Below are 14,162 nucleotides of genomic sequence, written 5' to 3'. Positions count from 1 at the left end.
CGCGCGCTTAGAGCTTAGCCCCGCCCCATCCGCAACCCCGGCGCGCGCTCCCCTATTCTCCCGCTCGACAACTACAGCGAGTTTGTGCGCGTGCGCGCGGAATAACGGCCGCTGGCGGAGGGAAGCGGGGGGTGGAATCTTTGAGGGGGGGAGAGAGAGAGAAGCCGCCCCGTCTCCCGCGCGCCCACCACCTGCGCCATCGTCAGCCAATCAGCGGCCGTCTCAGGGGTCTCGCGCTTGGGGCGACTCCGGCTGCTGGGTGGCTCCCCTGTCCCTCCTCCCGCCAGAGTCCCTCCGTACCTCCCCCCTCCCGCGGGCCTCGCGCGCGCTCGCGCTCGCGCCCGCTCCAGCCTCTTGTGTGTCCTCGCGCCCCCCGCCCGCCCTCCCTCCTCGCGCGCAGTGTGCTCCGCTCCCCCCACCCTCCTCCTCCTTCCCCCCTCCCGCCCGCCCCGCGCGCCTCCTCCCCGGGTTCCCCCCTCCCCCACGGCCGCCTCCTCCTCCTCCCGCCCCAGGGTGAGCGCGAGCCACCTCCCTCCCTCCCTCCGCCATGGATCCCGGCAACTGGAGCAGCTTCATCTTCCAGGTAACAACCCCCTCCCCCGCCCCACCCCCCCTTCCCACACCCCCTCCCGCCCGCCCTCCCTCCCGTCCCACCCCCCCTCCGCGCGCCCGGTGCGCGCGCAGCTGTCCCCCTCCCTCCCTCGCGCCCTCCCCCGCCCTCCCCGAGGCGCCGGCTGGGCGCGCGCGCGGCGGGGGCCGAGGCTGCTCCCTCGCTCCCCCCACCCCGCCCCGCCAGGCTCCAACCGCCGCCGCCGCCGCCGTCGCCCGGGCCCCCGCCCCCGGCCCCCGGCCCCGCGGGGCCTCCCGCCCCCACCCAGGGGGCGTCGCCGCCGCCGTCGCCGCCGCGCTCCGCGGCCCGCCAGGCGCCCTCCTTCCCTCCCTCCCGCCGGCCGGGGTGCGCGGGCGGCGGGGTGGCCCGCGGGCCATGCGTTCGGCGCGGCCCAGCCCGGCCGGCCGGGGGCGGCGCCCCGAGCCCGGGCCCCGCGCGGCCCGCGCCCCCGGCCCCCGCTGAGCCCCGGGGGCCCCGCCGTGGCCGAGGCCATGTTCCCCGTGTTCCCTTGCACGCTGCTGGCCCCCCCCTTCCCCGTGCTGGGCCTGGACTCCCGGGGGGTGGGCGGCCTCATGAACTCCTTCCCGCCACCTCAGGGTCACGCCCAGAACCCCCTGCAGGTCGGGGCTGAGCTCCAGTCCCGCTTCTTTGCCTCCCAGGGCTGCGCCCAGAGTCCATTCCAGGTGAGTAGGGGCCGGCCGTGGCGGGCCGGGCCGGGAGGGCGCCGACCCGCGGCCGCGGCCCACACGGCGCCTTGTCTTCACAGGCCGCGCCGGCGCCCCCACCCACGCCCCAGGCCCCGGCGGCCGAGCCCCTCCAGGTGGACTTGCTCCCGGTCCTCGCCGCCGCCCAGGAGTCCGCCGCGGCCGCGGCTGCCGCCGCTGCTGCCGCTGCCGCCGCCGCCGTTGCTGCTGCGCCCCCGGCCCCGGCCGCCGCCTCCACTGTGGACACAGCGGCTCTGAAGCAGCCCCCAGCGCCCCCTCCGCCGCCCCCGCCGGTGTCGGCGCCCGCCGCCGAGGCCGCGCCCCCTGTCTCTGCCGCCACCATCGCCGCAGCCGCGGCCACCGCCGTCGTTGCCCCAACCTCGACGGTCGCCGTGGCCCCGGTCGCATCTGCCTTGGAGAAGAAGACAAAGAGCAAGGGGCCCTACATCTGCGCCCTGTGCGCCAAGGAGTTCAAGAACGGCTACAACCTCCGAAGGCACGAGGCCATCCACACCGGAGCCAAAGCCGGCCGGGTCCCCTCGGGTGCTATGAAGATGCCCACCATGGTGCCCCTAAGCCTCTTGAGCGTGCCCCAACTGAGCGGAGCTGGCGGGGGAGGGGGAGAGGCGGGTGCCGGTGGCGGAGCGGCCGCAGTGGCCGCCGGTGGTGTGGTGACCACGACCGCCTCGGGAAAGCGCATCCGGAAGAACCACGCCTGCGAGATGTGCGGCAAGGCCTTCCGCGACGTCTACCACCTGAACCGACACAAGCTGTCGCACTCGGACGAGAAGCCCTACCAGTGCCCGGTGTGCCAGCAGCGCTTCAAGCGCAAGGACCGCATGAGCTACCACGTGCGCTCACATGACGGCGCTGTGCACAAGCCCTACAACTGCTCCCACTGTGGCAAGAGCTTCTCCCGGTGTGCACGGGGCCTCGGCCGCCCCCTGGGCGGGTGGGGAGGGAGGGAAGGTCGGTGACGGAGGTGGCCTGGCCTTGGCTGGTGGGGAGGGAGGGAGGTTTCTGAGGATGGGGACTGGGAGCCACTCCCAGGGAGGAGGGAGGGAAGCCTCTCCCGGTTACCAGGGAGCAGGGGGTGGTCCTTAGCAAAAGGAGGTGGGTCCTTGGGTTGTAGGAGCGCTTCGAGTGGGAGGAGGCCGAGGCCGCCTACAGCGAGAGGAGGGATTTCCTGCCTAACCGGGACTCGAATCCCTGGGCTTGGGAGAAAACGCAGGGAACCTTGCAAATGCTTGATGGACCGAGTTAGGCAGACTCGGGGACCCCTCCACACCCCAGGGCCCTAACCCCAACCCCAACGTGTCCCCAGGCCGGATCACCTCAACAGTCACGTCAGACAAGTGCACTCAACAGAACGGCCCTTCAAATGTGAGGTAGGAAGCCCGCCTCCTCCTGTCCTGATTTTCATGATTTTGATCCTCATTGTAGTTGTCTGAGTTCAGCCTCTCAGAGCCCCTTTTTCTCTCTCTTCTTTTTGCTTTTTCACTCCATTTTCTCATCCCTTTTTCAAGGCCTCATCATCTCACTCCCATTTCCTACAGATCAAAGACCCCCAAGGCTCTGATTCCTTTAACCTCTTGTCCCCCTCGCCCCACTCCCTGAAGCTTTAACTCTCCTGACACCCCCCACGCCCCTCCCCCCTCCCCAGAAATGTGAGGCAGCTTTTGCTACGAAGGACCGTCTGCGGGCCCACACAGTACGACACGAGGAGAAGGTGCCATGTCACGTGTGTGGCAAGATGTTGAGCTCGGCTTATATTTCGGACCACATGAAGGTGCACAGCCAGGGTCCTCACCATGTCTGTGAGCTCTGCAACAAAGGTACATGCTGAGAGATGCCGGGAGGGCTAGGGACAGAGGGTGGGGACAAAACCAGAGGCCCTTCCACAGATGTGGGTTAAAGGTGCTGTAGCCAAGAGCTCGTGGCATCTAGATCCCTTTAGAAAGCACACGAAGAAACGTTGGGACTACTGAACATCATTAAGTTCTAAGATGTCATGGCTGGAGGAGATGATCTACCAGAAAGAGTCAACTCTTGGGTGTGTGTGGGGAGATGGGAGGGGGCACGACTGCTTTGGGGAGGGAGTGGTCAAGAGAGCCAGTTCCCACCGGTTGCCAGGCAAGGTTTCAGCTGTGCAGCCACAAGTTCTTGTCTTCAGCTCCTGGGGCAAGTGGAGTACGTTGGCAGAGATTTACAAAGTACTCGCCCTGTCTCAGTAGCAGAGGGAGCTGCTTTTAAACAAATTCACTCCACTGAGTAACTGGGCTGAGACTGTACGGGGCACTGGAGGGAGGGGACACAGCCGTCTCTGCTGAGGGTCAACTCTTCAAGTGGCTAGGAATCAGTGTCCTGTCACCCCAGGAGAGATCCCCCAGCCACAGAGAATGGACTCTGGGGACACCAAGGCCCAGAAGCCAACACCATTTAACCAGTTCCCACACACGGGGAGCTGTGCCCACCCCCAGCCCCAGCAGAGTAGTTGGCCCCAGGCTACCAAGGATGTGGTGGGAGGAGGACAGGGCCATCTGAGGAGGGCGTCCCCAGCCTAGGAGAACAACCCCGTCTCTGGGGTCTCCGCCTGGCTGACCCCCACCCCCCCATCCCCATCCACCCCCCCAATAGGCTTCACCACGGCAGCATACCTGCGCATCCACGCGGTGAAGGACCATGGGCTCCAGGCCCCGCGGGCTGACCGCATCCTGTGCAAGCTGTGCAGCGTGCACTGCAAGACCCCTGCCCAGCTGGCCGGCCACATGCAGACCCATCTGGGGGGGGCCGCCCCCCCTGTCCCGGGAGATGCCCCCCAGCCACAGCCCACCTGCTGAGGGGGACCCCGCACCCACCAGGCAAGGCGTGGGGCATGGCTGGGGGGGGTGGGATGGGGTGCGTGGGACGAGGGGGCTCACAGGACCCAATAGGGGATCTTAGGAAGGCCAGGGATGCCCAGCTATCCCCAAGTTAGGGAGACTTCTGGGACCAGGGAGGGCCTTTCAGGAGAAGGAGGTAAGGATGCAGGCCGAAATCTCAACTAAACAGGGAGTGAGCAACGGCTGTGTCCCAGGGGAGGGCGTCTGGGGCAAGGGGCAAGGCTCTTGCCATTCAGATCGCGCTGTGATCTCCTGGTGTTTCTCACCCTGCAGGTACAGGTGAGGTCTGTCCAATGGCAGGTGAGGTCTGTCCAATGGCGGCGGCGGCGGCAGCAGCGGCGGCGGCAGCAGCGGCAGTGGCAGCCCCACCCACAGCCGTGGGCTCCCTCTCGGGGGCCGAGGGGGTGCCTGTGAGCTCTCAGCCACTTCCCTCCCAGCCCTGGTGAGCTCCAAGTTGGTGGGGGGGAGAGGGGAGAATGGAGGAAAGTCCCTCGGCACCATCTCCTCTTCCCCTCTCTTTTCCCACCAACTCCTCACTACTTCCCCCACCAACCAAGGAGCCTCCAGAAGGAAAGGAGGAAGAAATGTTTTCTTAGGAGAATTCGCTAGGTTTTAACGATTTGTTTCTCCTGCTCCTCTCTCCTCCCTGTGAGACCTGACCCCACACACACCTGTTCCCTTGGTTGTGTTGAAGTCCCCTGGACAGTGGGCAGGGGGGGAGCAGAGGCCAGGAGTGGCCACTGCCCTCACCCCCTCTCCTCTCTGTGACCCCCTGGCCTGCCCTTCCGGGGATTTGTGAGCCTTCTCTCCTGATGGTCCTTGCTCTCCTCCTCCCAGTGCCCCCGCCCCCCTGTCTGCTGCCCCTCCCTGGGGAGTTGGTGCTTTTTTTTTTTTTTTTTCCAGGGGGAGGGAGGAGAGGAAGGAGGGAAATCAAAGATTCTGTCCCAGAGATGGGGAAAGGTGAGATTTGAGAAGGGGCAGAAGGCAAAGGTTGTACCTTCATCAGGTGGGGTGGTTTGGGGTCAGGCCCTGAACATCATCCTGCTTAAGAATCTGTCAGGGGAAAACAAGTCAAGGGGAGCAAAAGAAGGAGCCACTAGGGCCAGAGGCAGGACAAGAGATGGAATCCTAGGGGCCAGGGTAAATGGAGGTATCCAGGGACTAGAGGTGCTTCCTGGGGGTGGGGGGAATGCAGCCACAGTGTCTCCCCCTTCCCTCTTCCACCCCAGCTCCAGCCCTGGCCTTTTCTTTTCATCCCTCTCCCCCACGACAGAAGCTGTGGCCCTGGCCATGTCATCGTGTTCCGGTGTCCCCTGCATGTTCCCCACCCTTCACCCCCTCCTTTTGCGCGGACCCCATTACAATAAATTTTAAATAAAAACCTGTCTCAGACTCAATGAATGAATTGCTTTCACCAAGCCCCCTGTTCCCACTCCTAAGGGAATTCTTAAGCCTGCAGTCGGTCAGCCAGTCGCAGCCTTGCTCTGCCATGTACAGTTCTGATGCTCCAGCTCGGCTCCTTCCCCAGAGGCAGCACCAGCCGAGGCAGTCCAGATTCAGGGTGGGGCCGAGGCTCCTAGGCTGTGGGGAGCAAGTTCTAGGACTCCGGAGTCTGGGGAATACTCAATCCACCCAAGCCCAGAATAGCCCCTGGAGGTTTGAAGAGGCCTGGGTCAGAAACCGAAACAGTTGCTCGCTGGACATAAATGTTGCTTTTCCCCTTCCCCTGTCCAGACCCACTGCCTGCTGCTCACATCCCAGCCCAATACCTGCACACTCTTAAGGCCCTGAGAGGTGATGGATGATGTAGCTGTGGAAAGACTAGGCAACTCAGCCCTAGGACTGGGAACAAAGACGTTGAAAATAAAAACTGCACTTCTGCCCAGTCCTCTTCGTTCTTGGTGTGGTCCACCCTGCTCTTACCCAGCCCCCTCCTGCTGTTCCAGACTGCTCTTGCAGCCTCCATCCTGCCCCTTGGAATTCCCTTCCCAGTCATAGCTCTGACCCTTCCAGGGACCCTTTTCTTGAGCCTTCCATTACCCATTTCTGCTGCTGCTGCTTCCTTGGCGGTAGAGGGACTCGCCGTTCTGCAGGCTCCCTTCTGGAAACTCCACCCTGATCATCCTCTGCAGCCTCTCCCAAGTTTGGCCTCATCTCCCTTCCCTTCCTGCTGGTAGGGGTGCCTCCACCTGGTCCTGCCTGTCTCACTGGTCCAGCCTCCTCGGAGACCCCTCTCCGCTTCCCCTGACCCCCTGCCTCTACCAGGACCCCCGGTGACCGTTAGCGGGAGGGGCCCGGGGCCTGGGAAGGGGACACCCCCAGGAGGCGCGCGGGGGAAGGGCTAGGGAGCCGCGCGAGTGGTCCCCCGGCCGGTTGCCCAGGTAACGCGGGGCCTGGCACGCGTGGCTCCCTCCGGCTGGCCGGGAGGGGCGGGAGCCGTGCAAGGGGCGGGGGCGGTGCGCGGCCGCGAAGCGTAGGGGAGGGGACCTGAGAGGAGGGGATGAGCCGAGGGGAGGGGAGACCCGCCGCCTCCCTCCCTCGCTCGCTGACTTGCTCCCTCCCCGGCTGCGGCGGCTGCAACCGCGGCGGTGGCGGCGGCGGCGGCGGCGGCAACAGCCGGAGCAGTCTGGAGGCCGGCGTCGAGGTGAGACGGGAATAGACTGACTGAAGCTGCGGGTAGGAGTGGACGGACAGACCGCGGACGCCGGGAAGGCTGTACCGGAATGCGGGCGCCTGATGGACTGACGGGTGGTGCTGGGCGCGCCACACCAATGGGAGGAGACGGCGCCGGTCCCCCGGGGGCGAGGGAATCCCTGGGAGAGGGGCTGGGAAGGGGCTCAGCGGAGATGCCCAGGTCCCCGAGGGAGGGGCGCGGGCGTCTACGCCCCAGAAGCGCAGCACGAAAACCGCACCGGCTGGGCGCCCAGGGAGGAAGGGAGGATGCAGAGAGAGTGGAATGTGAGTTTCGGGGGCCTTTGCCCAGTCTGCCTATCTGAACGTCTGAGTCGGAACAGCTTGTTGATTTTGGGGTGCTGTGGTATCTGCTAGGATGAGTCTGGATCTTGTTGGGTGGACCCAGGAAGAGACCGTGGGGAACCCTGTTTACAAAAGGGTTCATCTTCACAGGGCTCTCCAACCAGAAGCCTGAGCAGAGCACTCCTCCCCAGAGATGTCCCACCCCAAAGCAAAGGAAACCCCAACTTTTCTTTCTTTTCCCCAGAGGCAGTCCAAGACTGGCCCTGAGAAAGGAGCATTGCCCTCTTGGGCTGCAGTGCTGAAAGCTACCTTTTCCCTCTTCACACCAAGCCTGTCTCCTCCTCTTGCAGGATTTGCTGCTGTCTTCGCCGCCGCTCCATCCTTCCCTCAGAGGCCCTCTCCCCTCTCCTGTCTCAAGATGGCAGCTAGCAGCTCTGAGGTCTCTGAGATTAAGGGGGTAGAGGAGGGTCCCCAGACCCAGGGAGAAGGGCCTGGCCATTCTGAAGGCCGAACTGGCTCTCCCCAGGTCCCAGCTGGGGTCTCAGATGAGCCAGAGACCCTGCAGCCAGGCCCAGACGTCATGGGGGCCCCTGTGGACTCAGAGCCCAAGGTTGGGCTGGCTCCAGAAACCACAGAGACCCCAACTGGGGCCCCTGAAGCAGCTCAGGCCAGAGACCTCAGCTCAAGCCCAGGATGGAAAGCAAAGGCCAACTCCAGCACTGAAGAAACACGCCAAGAGCTAGCATCCAAACCCGAAGTGAGCAAAGAGGCCACTGCAGACCCGGAATCCAACCTGGAATCCGCAGCCCCGCTTGAGCCAGCCTCAGAGCCTGCCCCCCAGCCAGAACCCCAGTCCGAGCCCCAGCCAGAGCCCCAGTCAGCCTCCCAGTCCACCTCCACACCAGCCCTTCAGCCAGAGCCCCCTACCCAGGAGGAGCCCACCTCTGAGATCCTGAGCGAGAGCATGGGAGAAAAGCAGGAGAATGGGGCAGTGGTTCCCCTGCAGGCTGGTGATGGGGATGGGGAAGAGGGTCCAGCCCCCCAGCCTCACTCACCACCCTCCACAAAGACCCCCCCAGCCAATGGGGCCCCACCCCGTGTGCTGCAGCAGCTGGTGGAGGAGGATCGACTAGGAAGGGCTCACAGTGGGCATTCAGGATCTCCCCGAGGAAGCCTGAGCCGCCACCCTAGCTCCCAGCTCGCAGGGTCTGGGGTGGAGGGGGGTGAAGGCACCCAGAAACCTCGGGACTACATCATCCTCGCCATCCTGTCCTGCTTCTGCCCCATGTGGCCTGTCAACATCGTGGCCTTCGCTTATGCCGTCATGGTGAGCCCCAGGGGACCCTGCCTGGTCCAGGCCTGCAGTGGTTCCCAGTTTCCTGCCCCTTGCTGGGACACAGCCCCAGGAGTAACCCCGCCTCCCCTCCCCTCTCTGCATGGATCTCACTTCCCAATTACAGGGCCTTTGCTCACCTCTCCCTGGGACTTCACCTTTTGAGCCCTACCCCGTCAGGTGGGAGGGAAGTTGAGACATTTCACACAGTCTTACTGACCTGTGCCCTTCTCCTGCTGCCTCTCAACCCCCTTCCTCCCATAACCACTGTCCATCGGCTGGCCTGTCTCCTCTGGACGACTCCTACACCCGATCTCTGCCTGGCTGGCATTTCCTGACCTGGGCTGGTGCCCCCACCCCTCACCCTAACCCCAGTCCCGAAACAGCCTGCAACAGGGGGACGTGGATGGGGCCCAGCGTCTGGGTCGCGTGGCCAAGCTCTTAAGCATCGTGGCACTGGTAGGGGGGATCCTCATCATTATCGCCTCCTGCGTCATCAACTTAGGCGGTGAGTGGGGGTCTGGGACAGGCCGGGAGGAATGGAAGGGCTGGCAAGGGCGGCTTTACTAACCCCTGCCCCTGCTCTCTCCTGTCTGTTCTCCCTACTTCTTTGTCTCTCCTTGTCTCCCCCAACCCCCCTGCCCCACTGTCTCTGTCTGTCCCTCCCTCTCCTCTCCCACAGTGTATAAGTGAGGGGCTCTGCCCTGCATTCCAAGACTTTTTTTCCTGTTGGGAGCTGCCTTGGGCCCATCCTCCCCTGGGGGGAGCCCAATCCATGGCCCAGGCCCGCACCCATAGGGACCAAGGGAGCCTGAGCGGCCTTGTTTACAGCTTCTTTCCTGTTCCTGCATCCTGCCAGGCTCCTCTGCCAACCGTAGGCCTCCCTTCTCCCTGCACTGTTTCCAACCTCCCTGCACTTCTGCCTGCACCCCCTCCAGCCTCTCGGCTTCCCTATCCTTGCACTTCTGGAAACCTCCCTGCACTTTTGGAATCCTCCCTGAACATCTCCCCATCTCTCTGTGCTCTCAGCCTCCCTGCATCTCTCCCCACCTTCCTGCACTACAACCTCCCCGAATTTCCTGCACCTCGACCCTGGTCTCCCTTTCCCAACTGTCATTGTCTCAGCTTCCTCCCCTCATTCCTTTCTTCCTTCCCACCTAATTCATCGCCACTTCCCTCCCCACACCCTCCGCCCCCTTCCTCTTCCTGCCTCCTCATCTCCCTCCAGCATCCTCTCCTCCACCCTCCTCCACCGTTTATTCAACAAAAACTCCAGCATTTAGATCAGGCTGGGGGAGGGGAGGGGTGTCAGGAAAGGGCTCTCTCGCCCGGGCTCCGACTGTTCTCTGTTGGGACCACCCAGGTCCGGACGACCCCCAGGGTGCCTCGGGGTCGCAAAGCCGGCCAGCCAGGCCTCATTTGGAGACTTATGCAGGGGTGGCGAGTTCCGAACACGCACCTGGGGGAACGGAGGGGCATGGCTGTTGACCCTCCCTGGTCAGCCTGAGTTGACCTGTCCCATCTGGGTTTTTTAACCCAGTCAGCGAACTCGTCGGAGCTGGGGTCATTCACGTACTTTGTAAGAAAAAGAACCCCCCCAAATAGGACCAAAGCTCCCAGCTGCAGGGAGCAAGGGAAGGGTGGAGAGGTGTATTATTCTTTTCTAAGAGGACGAGAGAGGTTTGTTGCACGCGACAGTCCGCTGGGGAGGCGGGGACCGAGCCACAACGCGGTTCGGAGTTGGCGGTTTTTTTTTTTTCCCTAAAAAAAGTGTAGGGAAAAAAACCTAAAAGTCTAAAAACAAACAAAAAAAAAAGGATACATCAACTGATTCTCCCTTTTTGTATGCCGATGCTGCATGGGTCTGAGACACCAATAAACGGAGACTGCATGAGACTCGCCTCTAGCCTCAGTTGGTCCTTACATGCGTGCGCCGCGGGGGCCGGAGGTACTGCCTCCTTTCACGCAGAACCTACTGCGTCGTTTGCGCATGCGCTGCCCCGGTGGCCATCTTTACTGTGGGCCGAAGCCTGTTATTCCGGAGCGCCTACCTGCGCATGTGCAAGCCTTCCCTCGCTTTCCTCTTCCAAGTAGCTTAGACTAAAGCGGAACCTCCCGCGCCATCTCGGTGCGCCTGCGTACTGTGACCCTGCGTAGTCCGGGAGGCGGGTCTTAGCTCCAGGTGCGTACGGTAGCCGAGGTGGCGAAACTTCGAGGTGTGGGGAGAGGGTGCTGGATCCAGGTGTAGAGAGGGGCGGCGTGTAGGCAAGACGAGCGGGTCCGCCCCTCTCCGGCCTGGAGAGTGGTTTCTGTGGGTCCCTGGGAACGTCGGAATACCAGAGCTCGATCCGTGGGGGCGGGGTCCTCGGAGGGGACTTGAGCGCCCCCTTCTGGGAACCGGCGGGTCTCTTGGCCGGGACTGCTGTTGGAGCCTGATTGGTTAGACAGACGTTCCCTGAAGCCTTGGGAAGCCCTACCGCGGAGGAGGGGGTGGGGGATCCCTGGCTTAGTACTCCTGCCATCTCCTGTCATCGCAGGGCCCCTTCCCTAGTGGCATATGTCCCTTGTCCGGGGCCATGGAGACATTGCAGCCACCACGGCGCCGCCTCTGTCTGAAGAAGGGGAAGTGACCTCCGGTCTCCAGGCTCTGGCTGTGGAGGATACCGGAGGCCCCTCTGCTTCGGCCGATCAAGCCGAGGAAGAGGGAGAAGGAGGCCGGGAGGAGGCTGAGCATGAGGGGCCCGGGGCCGAGGAGGTGCAGGGAGAAGCCCCCAGCCCTGAGGGGGAGGAGCGTGCCAAGGGAGAATCCGAGGACTGGTGCGTGCCCTGCAGCGATGAAGAGGTGGAGCTGCCCGCAGATGGGCAGTCCTGGATGCCACCCCCCTCTGAAATCCAACGGCTGTATGAACTGCTGGCTGCCCACGGTACCCTGGAGCTTCAGGCTGAGATCCTGCCCCGCCGGCCACCCACGCCTGAGGCCCAGAGTGAAGAGGAGAGATCCGATGAGGAGCCAGAGGCCAAAGAGGAGGAAGAAGAAAAGTGAGGGCATACCCTGACACCTTGTCCTTGGGGCTCCTCCTTGATGCCGGGAGGAAATAGGGAGGGGCGGTGGGACCCAGGATCATGGGAAATGAAGGGAGGGAGGAGGGGGAGGAAGAGCCAGGAGGTTGGGGACAAGTGTGGTTGTTTGGGGGTGGGGGGGAAACCACCTTCACCCTTCACTGCCTGTCCCCCTGCCCCAGACCACACATGCCTACAGAATTTGACTTTGATGATGAGCCAATGACACCAAAGGACTCCCTGATTGACCGGAGGCGCACCCCAGGTACAGACGAGAGGGGAGTACTGGGCAGCGGGGGTAGGGGGGATGGGGGGGTGGGGGTGAAGAGCCTCTGCTCCCACTTACTCAGAAAGTGACTCCTTAAAAGAGGCCTTGACTTGGTGCCTTGGTAACTACACAACTTGTAGCTTCAGAGAGAGCATGCATCCAGTGGTGGCATCCTTCCAGCTTAGGTGGTCCCTTATCTTCCCTTAAAAGATTATCACAGATAATTTCATCATGCTTCTCATTACTTCTCAGTCATCCTAGAAGTCCAAGTCATTATTATTATTACCTAGATCCACATACCTACACTGCTGTGTACACGTCCTAATCTTACCCAGTTTCCCATCCTGTGTGCCTTCGTAGACTTTACCCTCGGAGCCATTCTTGTTTTGTTTTGGGCCATGCTGCTCAGCATGTGGGATCCTAGTTCCCTGGCCAGGGATTGAACCTGTGACCTTGCAGTGGAAGCACAGAATCTTAACCACTGGACCACCAGGGAAGTCCCCTTGCTGTTGTGCTGTGCTTAGTCGCTCAGACTCTTTGCAGTCCCATGGACTGCGACCTGCCAGGCACCTCTGTCCATGGGGATTCTCCAGGCAAGAATACTAGAGTGGGTTGCCATGCTCTCCTCCAGGGGATCTTCTTAACCCAGGGATCGAACCCAGGTCTCCCACATTGCAGACAGAATCTTTACCATCTAAGCCACCAAGAAAGTCCCCTTGGAGCCATTTTAAAAAAAGTTTTTTGGCTACGGTGGTCTTTGTTGCTGTGCACAGGTTTTCTCTAGTTGCAGCGAGCAGGTACCGCTCTTTGATACGTGGGCATCTCATTGCAGTGGCTTCTTTTGTTGTGGATCATGGGCTGTAGGGCACGCGGGCTTCAGTAGTTGCAGCTCCTGGGCTCTAGAGCAAGGGCTCCGTAGTTGTGGCACACAGGCTTAGCTGCTCCAGGGCATGTGGGATCCTCCTGGATCAGGGATCGACCTCATGTCCCCTGCATTGTCAGGCAGACTCACAACCCTTGGACCATCAGGGACATCCTGGAGCCATTCCTGATTTCTGTTTCTTTCACCTCAACATTCAAGCTGGCAGCAAGTCTTGTTAGCTCTGCTTCCACAGTTCCATGTTCAGCTCTCCACCTTTAACATGATATCCTCATTCAAGCCACCACCATCTCTGTCACCTGGAGAGTTGTGGTAGCTCTTAACTGGTCTTCCTGCCACCAGTTTCAGCACTAGAGACGGTTTATGTTTCAAAATATAAGCTGTGTCACTTCTCTTGATTTCAGTCCTCCAAATGATTCTATTAATGGGGGCTGAGGGGGTGGACGAGCATGTCAATTGAGAATCCAAGCCCCCCTCTCCCGCCACCCAAGGCTTCCATGTACACTAAGAGATCCAAACCCCTTATCATGGCCTGTAAGTCATTTCTTTGGCCTCGTCTTTCCTGTCTCTGCTAGCTCTACATTTCTCATTGAACAGACCTCTGTGTTCCTTCCCTGGGGCTTTTGCGCTTGCCTGTCCCCTGCCTGGGACACTCCTCCCTGATCTTCACATTTCTGGCCTCTCCTCATAATTCAAACCTTCACTTCCCACCCCATCTGAGACCCCGACCCTAAACCTCAGAACCTCCATTACGTCTATGGCAATTATGTCTGAATGAATTGAAATATTTACATGGTTTACAAGTAGTCTTCTACCCTGCATGTAGAAAGATAATGTGCTTCTAATTCTAAAACTTTGAGTGTGAGTTGAATGTGCCAAAATGAAACCAAAAAATTAAAATGTGACAATATCCAAAAAAAATGTGCCTTCACAACAGGCCTGGAAATCTCTCTGTTTAATAAGCTCCCCAACTGATTAATAAGACCCAGGCAGCTCTGGCACATACTGCCTGACTCCCTTCCACATTTCTCACCTTTCCCTTCTTCAGGAAGCTCAGCCCGGAGCCAGAAACGGGAGGCCCGCCTGGACAAGGTCCTTTCAGACATGAAGCGACACAAGAAACTAGAGGAGCAGATCCTTCGTACCGGCAGGGACCTCTTCAGCCTGGACTCAGAGGACGCCAGCCCCGCCAGCCCCCCACTCCGGTCCTCAGGGGGTAGTCTCTTCCCCCGGCAGCGGAAATACTGAGGCTGCTTAGTCTGCCTGCTGGGGCCTTGGGCAAGAGGAGAGATGCTCCCAGACTTCCACCACGACACCTTGCCAGAAAGAGGACTGATGTGTGTGTGTGTGTGTGTGTGTGTGTGTGTGTTTATGTTTTCCCTTGAACATTTGTTAGGAGACCTGAGCCGAATTTTCTGAATCTAAAATAAAAAAATTAAAAAAACAAGT

The 14,162-nt window shown here is 61.2% G+C and overlaps 3 protein-coding genes across 11 annotated transcripts; all 3 read left to right on the top strand.

The window, feature by feature from the left end:
* Nucleotides 1-509: 509 nt before the first annotated feature.
* On the top strand, nucleotides 510-5,581 carry MAZ (MYC associated zinc finger protein). Of its 5 annotated transcripts, XM_043914714.1 has the most exons (7): nucleotides 510-583; nucleotides 1,207-1,293; nucleotides 1,377-2,233; nucleotides 2,639-2,702; nucleotides 2,978-3,149; nucleotides 3,952-4,175; nucleotides 4,470-4,618. In XM_043914714.1, exons 1-6 carry the CDS (start codon nucleotides 548-550, stop codon nucleotides 4,152-4,154), a joined length of 1,419 nt encoding a protein of 472 aa, XP_043770649.1. In that variant the 5' UTR covers nucleotides 510-547; the 3' UTR covers nucleotides 4,155-4,175; nucleotides 4,470-4,618. The 5 variants fall into 5 exon arrangements, with proteins under 5 accessions (XP_043770649.1, XP_043770650.1, XP_043770651.1 ...); XM_043914715.1 differs by lacking the exon at nucleotides 3,952-4,175 and having other exon boundaries at nucleotides 512-583; nucleotides 4,470-5,581; XM_043914712.1 differs by lacking the exon at nucleotides 510-583 and having other exon boundaries at nucleotides 928-1,293.
* A 974-nt stretch (nucleotides 5,582-6,555) lies between these two features.
* PRRT2 (proline rich transmembrane protein 2) lies at nucleotides 6,556-11,539 on the top strand. 5 transcript variants are annotated; one of them, XM_043914718.1, is made up of 4 exons: nucleotides 6,627-6,840; nucleotides 7,523-8,499; nucleotides 8,881-9,013; nucleotides 11,043-11,539. In XM_043914718.1, the coding sequence occupies exons 2-4, from the start codon at nucleotides 7,591-7,593 to the stop codon at nucleotides 11,054-11,056; spliced, it is 1,056 nt and encodes a 351-aa protein (XP_043770653.1). In that variant the 5' UTR covers nucleotides 6,627-6,840; nucleotides 7,523-7,590; the 3' UTR covers nucleotides 11,057-11,539. The 5 variants fall into 5 exon arrangements, with proteins under 5 accessions (XP_043770655.1, XP_043770652.1, XP_043770653.1 ...); XM_043914719.1 differs by lacking the exon at nucleotides 11,043-11,539 and adding an exon at nucleotides 9,188-10,406 and having other exon boundaries at nucleotides 6,640-6,840; XM_043914720.1 differs by lacking the exons at nucleotides 8,881-9,013; nucleotides 11,043-11,539 and having other exon boundaries at nucleotides 6,556-6,840; nucleotides 7,523-7,611; nucleotides 7,699-8,670.
* On the top strand, nucleotides 11,063-14,159 carry PAGR1 (PAXIP1 associated glutamate rich protein 1). The gene is made up of 3 exons (XM_043914722.1): nucleotides 11,063-11,544; nucleotides 11,748-11,830; nucleotides 13,762-14,159. Exons 1-3 carry the CDS (start codon nucleotides 11,063-11,065, stop codon nucleotides 13,959-13,961), a joined length of 765 nt encoding a protein of 254 aa, XP_043770657.1. The 3' UTR covers nucleotides 13,962-14,159.
* The last annotated feature ends 3 nt before the right edge of the window (nucleotides 14,160-14,162 follow it).

This window comes from Cervus elaphus, chromosome 10, assembly GCF_910594005.1.
Source record: "Cervus elaphus chromosome 10, mCerEla1.1, whole genome shotgun sequence".
NCBI lineage: Eukaryota > Metazoa > Chordata > Mammalia > Artiodactyla > Cervidae > Cervus > Cervus elaphus.
Note: the sequence above shows the minus strand (reverse complement) of the source record. Positions and strands in the feature narration are given on the sequence as shown.

Bases quoted from the DNA above. Each gene is read 5' to 3' on its own strand.
- MAZ (XM_043914712.1), top strand. From the start codon at position 1,102: ATGTTCCCCGTGTTCCCTTGCACGCTGCTGGCCCCCCCCTTCCCCGTG. The intron at 2,703-2,977 runs GTAGGAAGCCCG...CCCCCTCCCCAG, and splicing joins AACGGCCCTTCAAATGTGAG to AAATGTGAGGCAGCTTTTGC. The intron at 3,150-3,951 runs GTACATGCTGAG...CCCCCCCAATAG, and splicing joins CTGTGAGCTCTGCAACAAAG to GCTTCACCACGGCAGCATAC.
- PRRT2 (XM_043914717.1), top strand. From the start codon at position 7,591: ATGGCAGCTAGCAGCTCTGAGGTCTCTGAGATTAAGGGGGTAGAGGAG.
- PAGR1 (XM_043914722.1), top strand. From the start codon at position 11,063: ATGTCCCTTGTCCGGGGCCATGGAGACATTGCAGCCACCACGGCGCCG. The intron at 11,545-11,747 runs GTGAGGGCATAC...CCCCTGCCCCAG, and splicing joins AAAGAGGAGGAAGAAGAAAA to ACCACACATGCCTACAGAAT. The intron at 11,831-13,761 runs GTACAGACGAGA...TCCCTTCTTCAG, and splicing joins TGACCGGAGGCGCACCCCAG to GAAGCTCAGCCCGGAGCCAG.